The 16964-nt window shown below is 69.7% G+C and overlaps 7 protein-coding genes across 7 annotated transcripts; 4 read left to right on the top strand and 3 right to left on the bottom strand.

Annotated features, from left to right (window-relative positions):
• Positions 1–80: 80 nt before the first annotated feature.
• MICPUCDRAFT_59528 (uncharacterized protein) lies at positions 81–2696 on the bottom strand (the record flags this gene model as incomplete). Its single annotated transcript, XM_003059772.1, has 4 exons — positions 2625–2696; positions 2155–2385; positions 1888–2022; positions 81–1727 (listed from the first exon to the last, which is right to left on the bottom strand). Exons 2-4 carry the CDS (start codon positions 2353–2355, stop codon positions 81–83), a joined length of 1983 nt encoding a protein of 660 aa, XP_003059818.1. The 5' UTR covers positions 2356–2385; positions 2625–2696.
• A 1057-nt stretch (positions 2697–3753) lies between these two features.
• On the top strand, positions 3754–4611 carry MICPUCDRAFT_18454 (uncharacterized protein; the record flags this gene model as incomplete). The annotated part of the gene is made up of 2 exons (XM_003060061.1): positions 3754–4232; positions 4437–4611. Coding segments are annotated over 2 exons (654 nt in total), but the record flags the coding sequence as incomplete, so codon positions are not given.
• A 1293-nt stretch (positions 4612–5904) lies between these two features.
• Positions 5905–6853, top strand: MICPUCDRAFT_65481 (uncharacterized protein; the record flags this gene model as incomplete). Its single annotated transcript, XM_003060060.1, has 1 exon — positions 5905–6853. Exon 1 carries the CDS (start codon positions 5960–5962, stop codon positions 6851–6853), a length of 894 nt encoding a protein of 297 aa, XP_003060106.1. The 5' UTR covers positions 5905–5959.
• Positions 6854–6896: 43 nt separating this feature from the next.
• MICPUCDRAFT_40612 (uncharacterized protein) lies at positions 6897–10183 on the bottom strand (the record flags this gene model as incomplete). Its single annotated transcript, XM_003059771.1, has 2 exons — positions 6897–9498; positions 9657–10183. The coding sequence occupies 2 exons, from the start codon at positions 10181–10183 to the stop codon at positions 6897–6899; spliced, it is 3129 nt and encodes a 1042-aa protein (XP_003059817.1).
• A 159-nt stretch (positions 10184–10342) lies between these two features.
• MICPUCDRAFT_47721 (uncharacterized protein) lies at positions 10343–12666 on the top strand (the record flags this gene model as incomplete). Its single annotated transcript, XM_003060059.1, has 1 exon — positions 10343–12666. The coding sequence occupies one exon, from the start codon at positions 10343–10345 to the stop codon at positions 12584–12586; it is 2244 nt and encodes a 747-aa protein (XP_003060105.1). The 3' UTR covers positions 12587–12666.
• A 1718-nt stretch (positions 12667–14384) lies between these two features.
• Positions 14385–15596, bottom strand: MICPUCDRAFT_40609 (uncharacterized protein; the record flags this gene model as incomplete). The annotated part of the gene is made up of 3 exons (XM_003059770.1): positions 14385–14851; positions 15009–15366; positions 15507–15596. 3 exons carry the CDS (start codon positions 15594–15596, stop codon positions 14385–14387), a joined length of 915 nt encoding a protein of 304 aa, XP_003059816.1.
• Positions 15597–15889: 293 nt separating this feature from the next.
• MICPUCDRAFT_59521 (uncharacterized protein) lies at positions 15890–16891 on the top strand (the record flags this gene model as incomplete). Its single annotated transcript, XM_003060058.1, has 2 exons — positions 15890–16466; positions 16509–16891. The coding sequence occupies 2 exons, from the start codon at positions 15890–15892 to the stop codon at positions 16889–16891; spliced, it is 960 nt and encodes a 319-aa protein (XP_003060104.1).
• Between the last annotated feature and the right edge of the window lie 73 nt (positions 16892–16964).

Here is a 16964-nt window from a genome sequence, read left to right as displayed (position 1 = left end):
CCGCGGATTTCGCCGAAAATACAAAACCCGCTTCGCGTCGCTTCGCGTCGCTTCACGCGTCACTTCACGCGTCAATCGCGTCACTTCACGCGGCGACTCAACGTCCGAGACATCGTCTGGATCTGGTTCCCGTGCGACCGCAGCGTCCCGCTCCCCACGCCCAAGGCTTGCTCCACTTGCATCACAAGCGACGATCCTCGCACGGCTTTGCCGACGGCGCCCGCCCGCCGCAGCACGTCCGTGATGGCGTTCTCGAGCAGCCCAGCCTGCTTGTACTTCTTGAACGTCTCCGGGGCGACGTCCACGGCGGCCGCGCGCTCGGTGCGAGACATCGGCACCTTTCCCGTTTTTTCGTTTCGCTGCTTCGCCGCGCCGGACGACGACGCGAACAGCTTCAGCGGGGATAAAAATCCGCTCAACGACTCGCGCTTGCTCTTCGTCTTCGGCGTCGCGGTCGACGACGACTTCTTCCCCACGCCGCCGGAGGACTTCGACGCGTTGAGCTTCGTCGCCTTGCTCTTCGGCGCGACGCGCCGCTTCGACTGCGCGCTCGTCGTCGTCGTCGAGGGTTTGCGTTTGGCGCCGCCGCTCGTCGATCGGCCGCCGCCGCCGAACGTCTTCTTTTCCCCCGAGCTCGCGGGCGACGGCGTCGCCGGCGCGAGCAACCGCGCCGGCGGCGCGTCGCTCGGCGTCGTCTCGAAGAAGAAGTCCTTCACGGTGACGCCGTGGCTCGCGGAGGGGTTCGACCCCAAGTATTTCGTCACCTCGTGCTTCGACTTCAGCGTCTTTCCGTCGGGGGATCTGTAAAACGTGTCGCGGTCCGCGTCCGGGGTGTTCTTCTTCAACGTCCCCGCGGGCCTCTTCACGACCGTGCGCTTCCACCCCTCCGGGACGAGGACGTCCGCGCCGATCGCCTTCCGACCGCTCGGGAGTTTCAACGGCGTCGGCTTGACGCGCTCGTCGCGATCGCGGTCGGTCGCGGTCTTGCCGCCTCTCGCCGCCGCCGCCGCCGCGGCGCCGCCGCGCGTCGGCTCTCGCCGCGGCGCGCCGCACCGCCCTCTCTTCACCGCGGTGTAATCGTCCTCGTCCACGCGCGCGCAGACGTTATCGTCGAAGATGCTCATGTCCAGCCTGACGCTGTCGTCCCTGCACTCGCAGATCCCCGCTTCTTCGCCAATCTCCACCCACTCCTCCGTCGCGAAGTTGCAGCTCTCCGCGCAGTTGAACCCGACGTTGAACCCGCTGTGATAGCTCCCCGGGTACGTCACGACGAACTCGCCGGGGTGCTGCATCATCTTCGTGAACGGGATGCCGTTCTGCTCGAGCAGCGTGGGGGAGATGAGGAGCTCCTTGTGTCGGAGAAATTCCGGGCAGTGGCGCCACATCTCCGGGACCATGCCCTGCGCTAAGATTTCAAACCGCTCGCGGTCCTCGGGGGCGACGGCGTACCAAAACTTCGGCGCGCCGTAGTGCAGGTAGTTGACGCTGTACAGGTCCAAATCTTCGGTGTGCCACGCGAACAGCGAGCGCCACATCCCAAAGTACAAGTACGACGAGTTCACGCCCGCGAGCGTGATGCCCTTCTTCTTGAGCGTGCGCGACAGGAGCGAGTCGAGCCTCGAGACGTCCCACCCCCAGTTGCTCGAGTCGAACAGCGTCCCGGGGACGTCCGCGCAGTACATCGGCGGGGAGTACGTCACCTTCTTCCAGAACTCGCGCTCGAGGGTCTGGAGGTTTCGGTTTCGGCGGCGATCGGGGTGGCGGGGACGTGGGTGGGGCGGTCGGTCAGACGACGCGGACGACGAGGAGGGCCGACGAGAGAGAGCGCGAGACGGAGAGAGAGAGGGAAACGTTGCGCGGAAACAAACTTCGTTTGCGGTCGCGCACCGAGGTGTCTTGCATCGCCGCCTCCGAGGGCATGTTTTCCTTCATCATCGCCTTCGGTTTGAAGTCTTTCTTGATCGACAGCGGCTTCTGCTCCACGAGCAGCGTCCGGAACAGCCCTTTCCGCCCCGTGGCGTGCTGCGACGGGAGAAACGAGGGAGGGGTCAGCGCGAGATCTGGCGCGAAAAAGCGACGCGTGTTTTTTTTCAAACCAAACGCGCGAGCGAGTGGCCCTCGAGGCGACGCGCATCCATGCGCTCCATCGCGCACCTGCGTTATCGGATGCGGCACCGTGAAGTCGACGTCGTCGTAGCTCCCCTGCCGCGGCTTCCACCCCGCGGGCGGGACGATCCGCCCGATCCCGAACTCCTCGAGGTCCTCCTCGATGCTCTCCACGTACGCCTCGAAGCTTCCTCTCATGTCCGCCATGGTGGGGTAAAACACCGGCGGCTCCCTGACTTTCTTCCCCATGGCGCCTCCGCGTTCCGACGCCGGCACGTTCTGTGGATGTCAGCGGTGGGGTGCGAGGATGCGTGAGCGCGCGAACGGCGGGGGACGACGCGCGCGCGCGTCGGTCGTCGCGCGCGGGAAGATTTCAAACAACGCTTTTTTTTTCCCTCCCCGGCGAGGACCAGGGCGGGGCGGGTGATCTGGCGCGCGCGAACGCGCGCGGCGCGCGCGCGGGGCGCGACGCGCGCGCGCTCGAGCGGGGAAACGGACGGGAACGCGAGCGCGCGTACCTTTCGCTCGCGCGGATTACGAACAGACGACCGCGCGCGCGTCCGTGGCGCGTCCCTTTCCTTGCGGCGCCGCGCGTTGTGTGCACGCTTCGCAGCGCGTCACCGCCGCTGAAGCGCTCGCGGAGCCGCGTTTCAAACTTCAAACCGAAATTTCACGGTTCAGCCGTGTCGCGCGCTCACTGGCTGACGATGAAAGCGTGCCACGCCACGCGCCGCAAAATAATATCTCGCGGAAATTCTCTTATTAAACGTCGTACGGCGCGTGGTTGGCCTGTGGGAACGTTCCGTGGGCCTCCCGAGGGTCGTTTGCTTTGTTTGCTTTTTCCTGCTGGCTTTTTCGCAGCTTTTCTCGGTGCGCTTTTTTCCATCTCGGCGTTCGTTCCGCGCTCGCCCCCGCCAGTACGCCCCTCCGCGGGCGGACGGGCGCGCGTCCCCCTCCTCCGCGAGCGCGATGCGCGCGTCCGCGGCCGCGGCCGCGGTGGCGCCGCCGCGCGCGACGACGCGAGGGCGCGGCGGCGAGGGAGGAGGACGACGACGACCGCGGCGGATCCCTCCCGCCGTCGACGGCGTCGCTCGGCGCGCGTCGTCCGCGCGGCGTCCGAGAGGATCGCTCGCGCGCGCGGACGCGACGACGCGACGACGCGACGGCGGCGGCGGCGACGACGACGACGACCGCGCGGTTGTCGCCGTCGCGCGGAGAGACGACGCGACGCGGTCCCCCTCCCGCGACGACGACGCGCACTCCGAGCGGCGGGCGCGCGACGACGCGGGGGGGATTGGATTCGTCGCCCGCGCGAGCGCCGCGCGCGTCGGCGTCGTCGCGGCGGCGCTCGTCGTCGCGACGTCCGCGCCCGCGGCGGTCGCGCTCGAGCCCGCGACGGCGCCGACGCCGCCGACGCCGTACCAGCAGCGCCTGCGATCGAACGCGGAGGCGGAGCCGAGCGGGATCGGCGCCGCGGTCGCGGAGGCGCCGACCGCCGACGCGACGCTCGACGATTCGTCGTCGTCGTCGTCGGGAGAAGCCGTGGACTACGCCGCCGCCGCCGAGTCCCCCGTGGACTACGCCGCGATCGTCTCCGACGCGGTCCAGGCGTTCGTCAAGCCGCTGCTCTCCGAGTTCGGCGCCGCCGTCCTAGGCTTCGGCGTCGGCGCGGTGGCCGCCGGGTTCTTCATGGGCTGGCAGCAGTCGCGCCTCGACGCGAAAAAGAATCGATCCGTCAACCGCCAGGCGCTCGCGGACCTGTCCATGCTCGACGAGGCCGAGATCCAGGAGCTCGTGGGCGAGCTCCCGGCGTGGCTCGCGTTTCGCGACGTCGAACGAGCCGGGTGGCTGAACAAGGTCCTCGCCGCGGCGTGGCCGTACCTGGATCAGGCGACGTCCGACGTCATCGTCGCGGCGTTGGATCCGATCTTGCAGGCGACGCGTCCGTCGTTCCTCACCACGCTGTCGTTCGAGCGGTTCTCGTTCGGGGACATCCCCGCGCGCATCGAGGGCGTGAAGGTATACGAGACCACGGGGGATGGGTCCGTGGAGATCGACCTTCAGGTGTTTTGGGCGGGGGACCCGGACGTCGTGTTGGGCGTCCGCGCCGCGCAAGACGCGCTCAGGTGAGACTGGTCCCCATACGATCCCGTTCGCGATGTGAACGCCGATCCTTGAGGTCTTCGCTCGCGCGCGGCGTCGCGCGCGTTTCTCTTCGCTCGTCCCTCGCTTTCAGAAGACTCCGCCCGCCGCGACGCCTGCCTCGCGACTCCGCGTCTGACGCCTTTCGACTCCGCGTCTGACGCCTTTCGACTCCGCCCCTCACACAGCGTGCCCGTGTCGCTGACCGAGTTCGAGTGCACGTTCACGCTGCGTCTCATCTTCGCGCCGCTCCTCGGCGTGTTCCCGTGCTTCGGCGCGCTGACGATCGCGCTCATGGACGAGCCGCAGCTGGACTTCGACCTGCGCGTCGTCGGCGGCGACGTCACGCTCGTCCCCGGGCTCAAGGTGCCTCTGCGATCGTACATCAAGGTGAGACTGGTTCCCATACGACCGCGCTGGCGTGGTGAACGCCGATCCTTAAGGACTTTTCCCGGCGTCACTCTTCACCCGCACCTCGCTTTCAATCCCCGCCCTCGACGCCTTTCAACTCCGACTGACGCCTTTCAACTCCACCCCGACATCAAGGCGCTCATCGCGTCGTGGATGGTGTGGCCGCGGTGCATCACCGTCGCCATCCCGGGCACCGGATACGCGCTCCCGAGCGAGAGCGAGCGCGAGAAGCCGCACACGGGCCTGCTGCACATCCAGGTGGTGTCGCACGACGGCCGCGCGATATCGCCCGGCGAGGTCGGGCTGCAAGTCCGCTGGCCCGTCGCGGATCTTTTGGTGGCGAAAAACCAGGAGGAGACGCGCGTCAAGGCGCTCCCCGGCGGCGGCGTCCTGAGCAGCAAGGAGATCACGCTGCCCGTGGAGGACCCGCGCGCGCAGCTGCTGTGCGTGCGGTGGTACACGCGCGAGGTCAGGGACGAGGAGACGGGCGTCGTCGTGACCCCCGAGCGGCTCGACGGCGAGGCGTCCGTGGTTCTGGACGAGCTCATGCGTCAGGCGGTGTCCTCCTCCTCCTCCTCCGTCGGCGGCGGCGCGGAGGGTTTAGAGGCGGACGTCGCGATCGCGCAGTGGGGCCCCGTCCCCGTCGCCGCGGAGCTCGAACCTCCGATCGGCGCGGACATCAAGTCCGTCGGCGGCGCGAAGGGGGGCGGGAAGCGAGGCGGCGGGTGGTTCGGAAGAGCCGCGGGCGCGGTGACGGGCGTGGTGTCCAAGTCGGCGAGCGGCGTCGTCGCGGGGTACAAGGCGCGTTCTCCTTCACACTGGTCCCCATACGATCGCGTTGGCGTGGTGAACGCCGATCCTTGAGGACTTTCCCGTCGTCTCTCTCCGCCCAGGGTCCCTCGCTTTCATTCCCCGCCCTCGACGCCTTTCAACTCCGCTTCTGACGCCTTTCAACTCCACCCCGATATCATCGCTCGTGTGGAACGACCCTAAGACGGTTCGCGCGGACGGTCTGAGCGGCGTGCGGCAGATCCCCAGCGCGGTCGTGAGCGGGTATCGGGAGGCGGGAGGCGGCGGCGGCGGGGATCGAACCGCCGGCGAGAGAGCGGGAGACGACGCCGCGGCGACCGGCGACGCGGCGGCGGCGTCCCAGGCGGCGGCGTCGCGCGCGAAGCTCGTGCGTCTGAAGGTTCGGTACCAACCTCTGGACGACATCATCGCGGCGGAGCGCGACGCCGCGGCCGCGACCGGCGGCGGCGAGAAACCCGCCGCCGCGCCCGCCGCCGGGGGCACAGGAGGGATGAACGGCGAGCGGATGGGGCCGCAGTACGCGATACAGGACGGGCAGTACGCGAGCGGACCGAGCGGGTCGTTCGACGGCGGCGGAACAGACCGGCGGCGGAAAACGCACGGCGTCGTCGTCGTCGGCGGCGGCGGCGGCTGGTCCGGGTCGGGGTCGTACGACGCGGACGACGACGAGCTCGACAAGATGCGCGTGCTCCTCGACGCGAAAGACAGAGAGATCTCGAGCATGCGGACGGAGCGCGCGCTGCTCGAGAAGGAGCTGAGGGACGCGGTGCTGTCCGGCGACGAATCGGGACGGGCGACGGCGAACGAGGCGGCGGCGGAAAAGTCGCCGTCGAAATCGAAATCGACGTCCGCGGCGCCCGCGCCCGCGACGGACCGCGACCGACTCGAGTTCTTGAAGTCCGCCGCGAGTCAGACGATCGTCGCGATCGCGGAGGCGTCGAAGCGCGAGCGCGACCTCCCGGACGGGGACGCGAGACGCGCCGACCTCGACGTCGTCCTCAGACGCGCCGACGCGCTGGTGACGAAAGCCGCGGCGGTGGCGAAAGACGCCGCGACGAGGGAGGCTGCGGACGCGGCGGACACGGAGGAGGAGCTCGCGAAGTTGAAAGCCGCGATCGTCGCGGCGAAGGAGAAGGACGCGTCGAAGGAGGAGGACGCGAAGAGAGACGCCGCGGCGGCGAAGGCGAAGGCGAAGGTTTCGCGACCGAGCCTCGCGATCGAGATGGGCGCGGCGGGCGCGCGCGCGGCCGAGGCCGAGGCGAGCGCGTCCGACGCCGTCGTCGCGGTGTCGCCGATGGACGCGGAGGTCGTCGTCGACGCGGAGGAGAGCGACGACGCGGGGGGGGCACAGGACGACGAGGAGCGAAGAGAGATGACGAGATGACCGACGAGCGACGAAGACGACTCTTCGAAAAGATTTTAACTTATTAATCCTCGTCCAGGAACGGGTTCGCGTACCGCTCCGGCGTGGGCGTCTCGCTCTCTCCGCGTCGACCTCTTCGCGCCGGCGCCGGAGGAAGCGTCCCGCCCGGCGTGGACCCCCCCGGGGTGGTTCTCCCCCCGTCGCTCCTCGTCGAGCTCGGCGTCCCGTCGTTCGTCCCGCCGCCGCCGCCGCCGCCGCCGCCGCGGAACAAATTCTTGAACGCGTTTCCGTTCCGTCCCCGCCGCCCCGTCGACGGACTCGGACTCGGCGACGCCGCCTCCACCTCGCGTCGAATCATCATCACGCTCTCCCACAGCGCCTCCTCCTGTCGCTTCAGCCCGGCCCTCGCGGCCGACCACTCCTCCGCGAGGAGGTCGATCTCTTTCGCCCCGGACGCGTCCTTCGCCTCGAGAAACGCGACGTCGGCGCCGAGCTTCTCGAGCGCCAGCTTGCACTCTCGCGTCGCCTCCTCCGCGCCGGCTCGCACTCTCGCGACCTTCTCGTCGACACGTCGCATCGCGTCCGCCTCGTCCGCGCTCGCGCGCTTCTTCGCGTCCGCAACCTCCTGGTCCCTCGCGATGTCGCGCTCGAGGAGCCCCGCGACCGCGTCCGCGGCGCGGCCCGCCTCCGCGGCGGCGGCAGAGGCGGCGTTTTCCGCGGATCGCGCCTTCGCGTCGAGGGTCTTGAACCGCGGCGCCACCTCCTTCACGAGCGTCTGCTCCACGGACTTGAGCTTCGCGTCGTGGCGTTTGAACGCCGCGGCGTGGTCGTCCTCGACGAGCTCGCCGAGCGCGGCGACGCGCGCGGAGAGCGCCGCGGCGGCCGCCTCGATCGCGTCCGTGCGCGCGACGAGCGTTCCTTCGTCGGTCTGGGGGGGGGGCGGCGCGGCTTTTTCCGCCGCCGCTTTTTCCGCCGCCGCCGCCGCCGCGGCGTCCTCCGCGGCGACGACGCGCTTCTCCAGCGCGTCGATCTTCGCGGCGATCTCGTCGTGCGAAGGTATCGTCGCGGTATCTTCAAGCGCGTCGATCTTCTTCTCTTCCTCCGCCGCCGCCGCGGGCGTCGTGGAGAGCGCGGAGAGCGCGTCGAGTTTTTCCGACAGTTTTTCCGACAACGCGTCCAAGGAGGCGCGAATCGCCGCGTCCGCCTCGCGGCTCTCGTCCCTCGTCGCCCGCTCCGCCACCTCCACCTCCGCGACTCTTCGCGCGGTGAGCTCGATCATGTGCTGATCGTCCATCGCGAGGATCCGCGCGTGCTCGACCGCGTTTTTCGCGGCGTTCGTCGCCGCGCCCTCGGCGACGGCGACCGCGGAGGCGGCGTCCGCGGCGGCGGCGGCGACGGCTGTCTCCGTCGCCGCGACTCTCGTCTCCATCACGCGCACCGCGGTCGTCGCGCCGTCTACGAGCTTCTCGTGCGTTTCGACCGCGTTCGAGACGCTCTTGAGGCGCTCTCTGAGCTCCACGAGCTCCATGAGCGTCGTCGCCGCGGCGTCGCCGGCCGGCGCCGGCGCCGGCGCGGGCGCCGGCGCCCGCGACGCTTTGGTCGCCGACTCCGCCGCGGCCGCCGCGGCCGCGGACGCTTCCGAGACCTGCATCGTCATCACGTCCACCTTCGCGCGCAGCTCCGCGAGCTCCGCGGACGGCGCCGGCGGCGCCGCGGAAGGAGGAGGGGGAGGAACGACCGTCGCGCTCGCGGCGTCGAGCGCGACTCGCATAGCGCGCACCTCCTCCTCGAGCGCCTTCCTCGCGCGCTTCGCCTCCATCGCCTCCACCTCCGCGGCCTCCACTTTCCCGACGAGCGCGGCGACGTCCGCGGCGACGCGCTCGCGGACGCGCGACGCGAGCGCGGCCTCGTCCACCCCGGCGCTCGGCGGCGGCGGCGGCGGCGGCGGCTGCGTCGGCGGCTGCGGCTGCGTCGGCGTCGTGTTCGCGGCGAGCGCCGCGACGCCAGCCTCCGCGGCGGTCAGCCGCGCGTCGAGCTTCCGCAGCGACTCCCCCACGCGCGGAACGACCTGCTCCGCGATGACCGCGACGCACCGCTCCTCGGCTTTCGCGGCCAGCGTCGCCTCGAGCGAGGCCATCGCGCTCGCGAAGATCTCGTCTCGCGCGGACGCCATCGCGGCCGCGACCGCCGCGCGCGTCGTCTCCTGGAGCGACGCCTGGCGTCGGCTCACCGCGTCGAGCTCGGACTGCACGCTCGCGAGGACGACGGCGACGTCGACGTCGGGGGCGCCCGCGGACGAGGACGACGGCGTCGCCATCGCCGGCGCCGTCGTCGTCGGCGCGGACGCGCGAGGGTTCGCGGACGCGGACGCGGGCGCGGGCGCGGGCGCGGGCGCGGACGGCGGCGGCGTCCGCGCGCTCGCGACCGAGCCGGGGGCGATCGGCGGCGTCGCGGGCGGCTCGCGCTCGCGCTCGCCTTCGATCGGCGGGATCGTCGGAGGGTCGTACGGCGCGCGACGCCCTCGCCCGCGCGCGTCCTCGGCGTCGCCTCCGCTTCTTCGAACGTCCTCCGCCTCCTCCCTCGCCGTCGCCTCCTCGCGCCTACTCCTCGCGACGACCTTCTCCGCCTCTCTCCTCGCGCTCGCGCGTATAGCGTCGTCCGTCGCTCTGCGAATCGATTCTATCCCGCGTTGCAGCGCGTCCATGCACGGGGGGGTGGACGCGGGGCGCGCGGCGAGAAGTGACGTCGAGCGCGCGAGATCCGCTGAATGGCCGCACACGCACGCGAGTTTATCCTCTTCTTACAAGCACGCGAGCTCTACAACGCGTTCAGCGTCGCGACGACGCCGCCGATGGCGCCGACGCCCAACACCACCGGAACGACGTAGTTCATGATCGGCGTCCTCTCCTCCGCGTCGCCGACGAACCCGACGTCGTCCGGCTTCCAGAGCGGGTTCCCCTCCGCGTCTTCGAAGTTGTTCGCCTCGAGCTCCATGACGACCGCGCGCGACGCGTTCTCCTTGTCGAAGTTGATCTCCGTGATGTCCCCGGAGATCGTGCCGAGGCCCATGGAGATGAGCTGCTTCAGGCCTTTGAAGTCGATCCCGGAGCCCTCGCCGTCCGCGTCGTCCGCGTCGTCCTCGTCGTCCTCGTCCTCCGCGGCGGCCTCCTCCGTCTTCTTAGACTCTTTGCCGAAACCGAACGCGCGGGATCGGACGCTCGAACCGCGCGGGGCGACGCGCGCGACGCCGCGCGAAGGAGAAGAAGAAGACGACGACGACGACGACGCGGCGCGGAGGGTCACGGGGGCGGCGGCGGGCGCGGCGCGCGCGGAGGCGGTGACGGCGAACATCGTCGCGCGCGTACGAGGGAGTGGCGAGGCCTCCGAGATCTGCGCGCGAATAAAATATCCAGCGGCCAAGTGGCGGAGCTCCATTTCAACGTGTGACGCAGGCGGTCCGCACTCGCCGAGGCACGCGGGCGGCGGCGGGGAAGCGCGCGTCCGTTCGCGATGCCCCCGAAAGGCTCGAAGAAGGCGCCCGCGGCGACGGCGAGCGCGCCCGCGGCGAAGACGTCCCCCGTCGCGAAGGGTGGCGCGACGGCGGGCGGGGGAGGCGCGGCGAAGAAGAAAAAAGCGAACGGCGCGTCCAGCCCGCGCGATCGCGGCCGACAGCTCGGGCTCTTCGAGTCCTTCGCGCGGCCGCCGAAGAAGCTTAAGACGCGCGCGGGCGGCGCGGACGCGGACGCGCCTCTGACCGTGCGCGTCGTCCCGCACGTCTACGACGCGTTCACGGTGAAGTTCCTGGAGACGGAGGGCGCGGAGCGCGGATTCAAATCTCGGAATCTGAGCGACGAGGGCGAGGACGACGCGCGACGCAGCGAGTTCGAGTTCGTGAACGCGTTCGACGCGCTCCTCCGGAACGCGCGCGATCAGATCCCGCCGCAGTACTTCTACGAGCGCCTCGCGCGCGTGCTGATGCGGCGGCGGCTCGCGCCCACGCGGAGGAGGCGCGCGCGCGCGGAGGCGGACGACGCCGAGGAGGACGAATCGATCGAGGCGTTCGAATTTCGCGCGCGCGTCGCGCGATCCGAGGACGCCAAGCTCGCGCGCGCGACGATCGACGTCTTCAAGCGCGTCCACGCGCTGCACCCGGCCGCGGAGATCGTGATGACGACGCGCTCGAATCCGATCGATTCGACGCCGCGCGGAGGAACGGACGCGGACGGTCCGGGGACGACGCCCGCGGTGGCGACGTGCGAGCTGACGTGGACCCCGATCGACTCGGAAGCGCGCGCGAGGGACCACCACAGCGACAGGACGCCGAAGAAGGGCCACGCCGGCGCGGGCGGCGCGGGGAGCGAGCGAGGGATCGCCGCGGACTGGCGGCGGTTCGCCGCGCTGATGGCGGCGGCGGCGGGCAAGCCGGAGACGCTCTGGCGGCTGTGCGACGCGTCGGAGGAGAGCGAACGCCGCGGCGACGGAGGAGGCGCCGCGCGGCGACGCGGACGCGCGGGACACGCCGGAGCAGCGCGCGGCGCGATCGACGGATCGGAGGACGAGGAGGACGAGGGAGATGAGGACGCGCCGCCGAGCCAGGCGCAGGCGCGCGCGCGCGAGCGCGCGAAGAAGAGGGAGCGCGCGGCGCGGGCCGTCGCGCCGCCGCTCGGCGCGACGCTGTTTTTTCTGCACGCCGTGGACGTGTTCGCGGCGGACGCGAACGCGCGGCTGGCGGTGTTTAACGCTCGAACGTCGGGCGTTTCGTCGGCATCTGAGAACACCGAAACGACGACGCTGGACGCCGCGGCGGAGACGGAGACGCCGCCGCCTGCGGACGGCGCGAGCCAGCCGACGAGCGACGGCGTCCCGGAGACGCCCGCGACGCCCGCGCGCGTCGCCGCAGGCGCGTGGGCGACCGGCCTCCTCCGCGACTCGCTCCTGTACCGGTTCATCGCGGACCACGTCCCCACGGACGGCGAGCGCGCGGCGTTCCTCGTCGAACTTCTCGAGCTCGCGGCGAGCGGCGTCGGCGGCGGCGACGGCGACGGGGAGACGCCGCCGGCGCCGCTCGCCAACGGCGCCGAGGACGCGGGCGCGAGAGACGTCGCCGCCGCCGCGCACGTCCTCCTGGCGTACGTCGACGAGCTCCTGGACGCGCTCGAGCGCGCGGGGGCGTCCACGGCGGGCGGGACGACGGACCGGCGGCTCGTCGCGATCCGAACGCAGCTCGACGACGCGTGCAAGCGGTGTTACATGAAGGCGAGAGGACTGAAGGACGCGGCGTCGAAGCGCGCGTTTTTAGCCGCAATGCCGGGCTCCGCGACGCGCAAGCTGCGACTCGCGCGATCCGTCCTGCGCGAGACGGTGATCGCGCGGCAAGCGCCGGGGGTGATGCGTCCGGGGATCGGGAGCCGCGCGGACGCCTCGGGCGCGATCGACGTGTTCGAGTACGCGTCGTCGGATCCGAAGACGGCGATCAAGTCGCAAAAAGAGAGCGACGGCAGCGCGGACTACGCGGACGCCGTGGGGCGGGTCGGCGCGATCATCGGCGCGTGCGCGCAGGCGGCGAACGAGATCGTCGTCGGCGGCGGCGGAGTCGATGGGGACGGGCACCGCGCGCCGCCACCGCACGCGGCGTCGCTGAGGGCGGCGGCGAAGGCGTTCGCGAGAGAGGCGACGGGCGGCGGCGGCGAGTTGCGCGCTCGCGACGCCGCCGTCGTCGACGTCGCCGTCGGCAGCGTCGGCGGCGCCGCGTGAGGGGAGGACGCGAGGGGAGGACGAGAGAAGATGAATTAAACCGCGCTGAAGAACTCTAATGCGAATGCGAACGCTATCACGTCGGCGCGTCGCCTTCGAAGCGCGCGGCGCGAACTCTCTCCTTCCAAGCTCTGTCGCCAGCCTCTCTCAACGCCATCGCCGCGTCGTCGTACGCGCTCTCCGCGCGCGCGTACCACGCCCTCGCCCGCTCCACGTCCTTCTCCACGCCCTTCCCCGTCGCGTACGCGATCCCCATGTGCACCTCGGCCTGGTCGTTCCCCGTCGCGTCCGCGACTTCTCTGAGCCATCGCGTCGCCTCGCGGTGCGACTCCGCGTCGTCGTCTCTCGTCTTCATCAACAGCAGCACGCCCAACGCGCACATCGCGTCGTAGTGCAGCCCCGCGCACGCGCGTCGGTACATCTCCGCGGCTCTCGTCACGTCCACCGTGGTCCCGAGCCCTCGGTCGTAGCACACCCCCGCGCGGTACGCGGCGTCGACGGACGCGTCCGACGCCTCGCGGCACGCGAGCCGTCTCCCGAGCGTCAACGCGTCGTCGCGGCTCGTCGGACGCGTGTACTCGATCCGCCCCGCGGCCTTGACGAACCAGAACAGCGCCTCCGCGCGCATCGCGCGCGACCCCTCCCCTCCCTTTTCCCCCTCCGCCGCGCACCGAAGCCCCAGCGCGAGCTGCGACCGCGCGTCCATGTAGTCCGCGCCGCGGCGGTACCACGACACGGCGGCGGCGAACGATTTGGCTACGACGCCGTCGCCGACGCCGTCGTATCCGGGCTCGAAGCACGCGCCGACGTCCTCGAAGGTCGTGACGCCGTCGCGCTCCAGCGCGCCCGCGGTCGCGACGTGGATGAACAGCGGCGAGTCCGGGCCCTCGGCGCGGAAGAGACACCCGAGCGGGGTCTCCATCGCGTCGAGCGCGGCGGGGTGGCCGGCGGCGGCGGCGACGTCGCGCCAACGCCACTCCTCCGACGGGTCGACGTCCAACCCGCGCGCGCCGTCGCGGTGGCACGACGCGAGCGTCCACGCGGCGGCCGCGTCGGGCCCGCGCGGGCGCGACGCGGCGTCCACGAGCGCGCGGACTTCGTGCGAGCAGCGCGCGCGGCCGGAGAGCGGTCTCGAGGCGGAGACGGACGCGGCGGGCGCGCGTCGTCGCGCGCGAGCGTCGTCGCCGTCGTCGCCGTCGCCGACCCACGGCCTCCCTCGTCGCGCGTCCTCGCGCTCGAGCTCGGACAAGAACGCCTCCAGCGTCTTCGCGCCGCCCGCGCGCGCGCGGACGTACCGCTCGCCCGCCGCGGTCGCGAGCTCGCGTATCGCGCCCGCGTGCCCGAGATCCGCGGCGGTCGCGAGAAACTCCCATCCCGCGCGCACGTTCGCGCGCGTCCGCGCCACGCCGCCCTCGCCGTTCCTGTGGTAGAACGACAGGTCGTGCGCGGCCGCGGCGTCGAGGGAGAACCTGACCGCGTCCCTCAGACGCGCGAGGTTCTCCGCGTCGGAGACGCCCATCGCGCGGCGCTAGTCTGTGCTCTGTGCTGGACGAGACAAGTGTGTGTGTTATTTCAAGTGGTCGTTACGAGTTCGTCTTCTTTTCAACCCTCGCGTCCGTCGTATTAAATCGTCTATCCCCGAGCCGCGGCGCGTTCGTTCGTTCGTTCGTTCGTTCGTTCGCGCTCTGTCGTCCTCCGCGTCCTCCCCACGCGCGCGACCGCGTCTCTTCCCTTCCCTTCCCCTCCCGACCCGCCCCCGACCCGAACCCCGTCCCCGTCTCTCCGTCGTCTCTCCAGTTCACTCCACCTTTTTCGCGGCGCCGTCCGCGGTCGCCGCCGCCGCGGTCGCCTTCGCCTTGGGCGACACGTGCTTGCTGTAATAAAAGTGCCCGAACAGCCCGAGCAGGGATATCATGTACACGAACAAGATCTGCGAGATGAACTTCGGGTACGGCGAGTACAGCGTCGTGTACACGGACTGCGCGAGGTTCAACGCGAACTGAAACATCTGCATCTGCGTCAGGTACCGACCCCACCACAGGTACTTCTTCCGCTTCCGCTGGTCCTTCCCCACGAGGACGGCCATGAGGTAGTACGTGTACATGCACACGTGCACCCAGGAGTTGAGCGCCGCGGAGAAGTACGCGTCCCCGCCGGGGGCGCGGTGCGCGATCATCCACCACACGAACGAGATGGTCGCGTGGTGGTACACGTGAAGGAAGCTGACTTGCTTCAGGTTGTTCTTCGCGATCATGATGAACGTGTCTGCGAGAGAGACGGGAGGGGGGGAGAGACGGGAGGGGGCGCGGGCGGTCAGCGATTGATGAGAGAGATGGCGAGATGGAGAGGAGATCGCGCGAGCGAAGACGCGTCGGGGATGGTGGGAGCCTCGGCGTCGGCGTCGGTCTCGTCTCGCGCGCACCGAGAAATTCGTATATTTTCGACACGTAAAAGACCCAGACGTAGTGCGCGAGAGCCGTCTCCTTCGGGTCGTACGCGTTCCCCCAGACTCTGTATCCGTTCTTGTACGCCTCTAATATGCACCCGCCGCACATGTACAGGGACAGGGTCACGAGGAAGACGTTGTGGAAGATCACCACGCCGCGGAGGACGAGCCCGTCCTTCGCGTTCGCATCCTTCTTCACGTTTTTGAGAACCTTGAACCCGGTCGCGACGACGAAGAAGTAAAACGCGAGGCTCGTGAGGAGCACCGTCGGGGACGCGACCGCGAACCAGTGCTTCGTGACCGGGCTTATCGGGTGCACCTCCCAGTTGATGAACTGCGCGGGGCCGGGGCGGGGCGAGGAGAGGGCGCGGACGGACGTCAGCGGCGGCGACGGATAATAGGAGCGGGCGAGAAAAAAAGCATACGCGGCGACGGCGACGGCGCGGCGGCAATCGACGACGACGGCGCGCGCACCTTCAGCGCTTTGAACGTCGCGCCCGCCACCGCGGCATCCCATGACTTCCACGCGTCTTGAACCTGACGCGACATGACCGCGACGTCCATATCTCCCGCGGGCGAATGCGTGAAGCGCGCGCGAGGGATGATGCGATGTTCCGTCCGTCCGCGGTGCGCTGTACGGCGAGCGGTAAAGCGCTCGGGCGATCACGGGCCACAGACGCCTCCACGACTTAACGACGGTCTAATCGACGAGTCAAATCGTACGAGGTGCGACCGACCGATCTTGGCGCGAGGCGCGACTCCAACTTGTCTTGTCTTTTGGTTTTCCTCGGAAGCTAAAACGCTCGGATGACGAGACCACGACGGAAGGACGGACTCTCACTCGCGCGCGCGACGACATGCCGCGCCTTGCCACAATTTTAGGAGACATCCCGGACATCCCATTGATACCATCTGATGCGATGCGTGACCATCACATGAGAATGGAATCCGAGGCCCTCCGACAGCACGCGGCGCGCCTTGAAAAAATGGACTTGAGCGACTACGACGCGGAGGAGGCCCAGGCCGAAGGCGAGGGAGCGATATGGCTGGAGCCGGAACCCTATCGTCCCCCCATGGAAGACGACCCGCTCGTGCGCGCGGCGTTCGAGGGAGATCTCGAGACGCTGACGAGACTCGCGGAGCGAGGCGACCCCACCTCGAACCCGCCGCGCCCGCCGTACGTGGTTCCGACCGAACCCACGAAAGACCCAAGAACAATCCAAATCGGAGGAGTCACCAGAACCGTGCACCGCCAACCCTCGAGGGAACGCCGCGTCTTCTCGAACGCGTGCACCGCCGCAGCCGCGGCGGGCCATCGCCGAGCGCTCGAATGGCTCCTCGATCACGGGTGTTCGCCGCGAACGGGGACGTGCGACACGGAGACGTGCGCGAAAGCAGCCATCTTCGGGCACCTCGACGTGCTTCAGTTCGCGCGTTCGCGCGGGTGCCCGTGGAGCGAGTTCACGTGTTGTTAAGCCGCGGAGAACGGCCAGCTCGCCTGCCTCGAGTGGTTGCACGAGAACGGCTGTCCGTGGGACTATCGCACGTTAAAATACGCGTCGGAGCGAGGACAGTTTGACTGCGTGAAGTACTACTGCGAAAACGGCGGATCGTTAGAGACCGTGGGCGGCAACGGAGGGGCTTGCGCGCAAGCCTCGCAGCACGGTCACCTGAAGATCCTCAAGTACCTCCGCTCCAAGGGATGCCAGTGGGATATCCTCTCGCCCGTGTACGCCCATCAACATGGCAAGGAAACGACGTTCAAGTGGATAGTCGCGCAACCAGACTGTCCGGAATTCGAAGAACGAGACCTTCAGTCTTGGTGGAACACTTCGCACCCAGACAACTGTGGAGCTTGAGCGTCCACGTCGGGTCCGCGCCGGCGTCGGAGAGTTCAACGGCGGAGAGCACGCACTTTATTAGTTTTTGGTT

This window comes from Micromonas pusilla (assembly GCF_000151265.4).
Source record: "Micromonas pusilla CCMP1545 genomic scaffold MICPUCscaffold_7, whole genome shotgun sequence".
Classification (NCBI taxonomy): domain Eukaryota; kingdom Viridiplantae; phylum Chlorophyta; class Mamiellophyceae; order Mamiellales; family Mamiellaceae; genus Micromonas; species Micromonas pusilla.
This window is presented reverse-complemented; position numbering and strand designations above follow the sequence as displayed.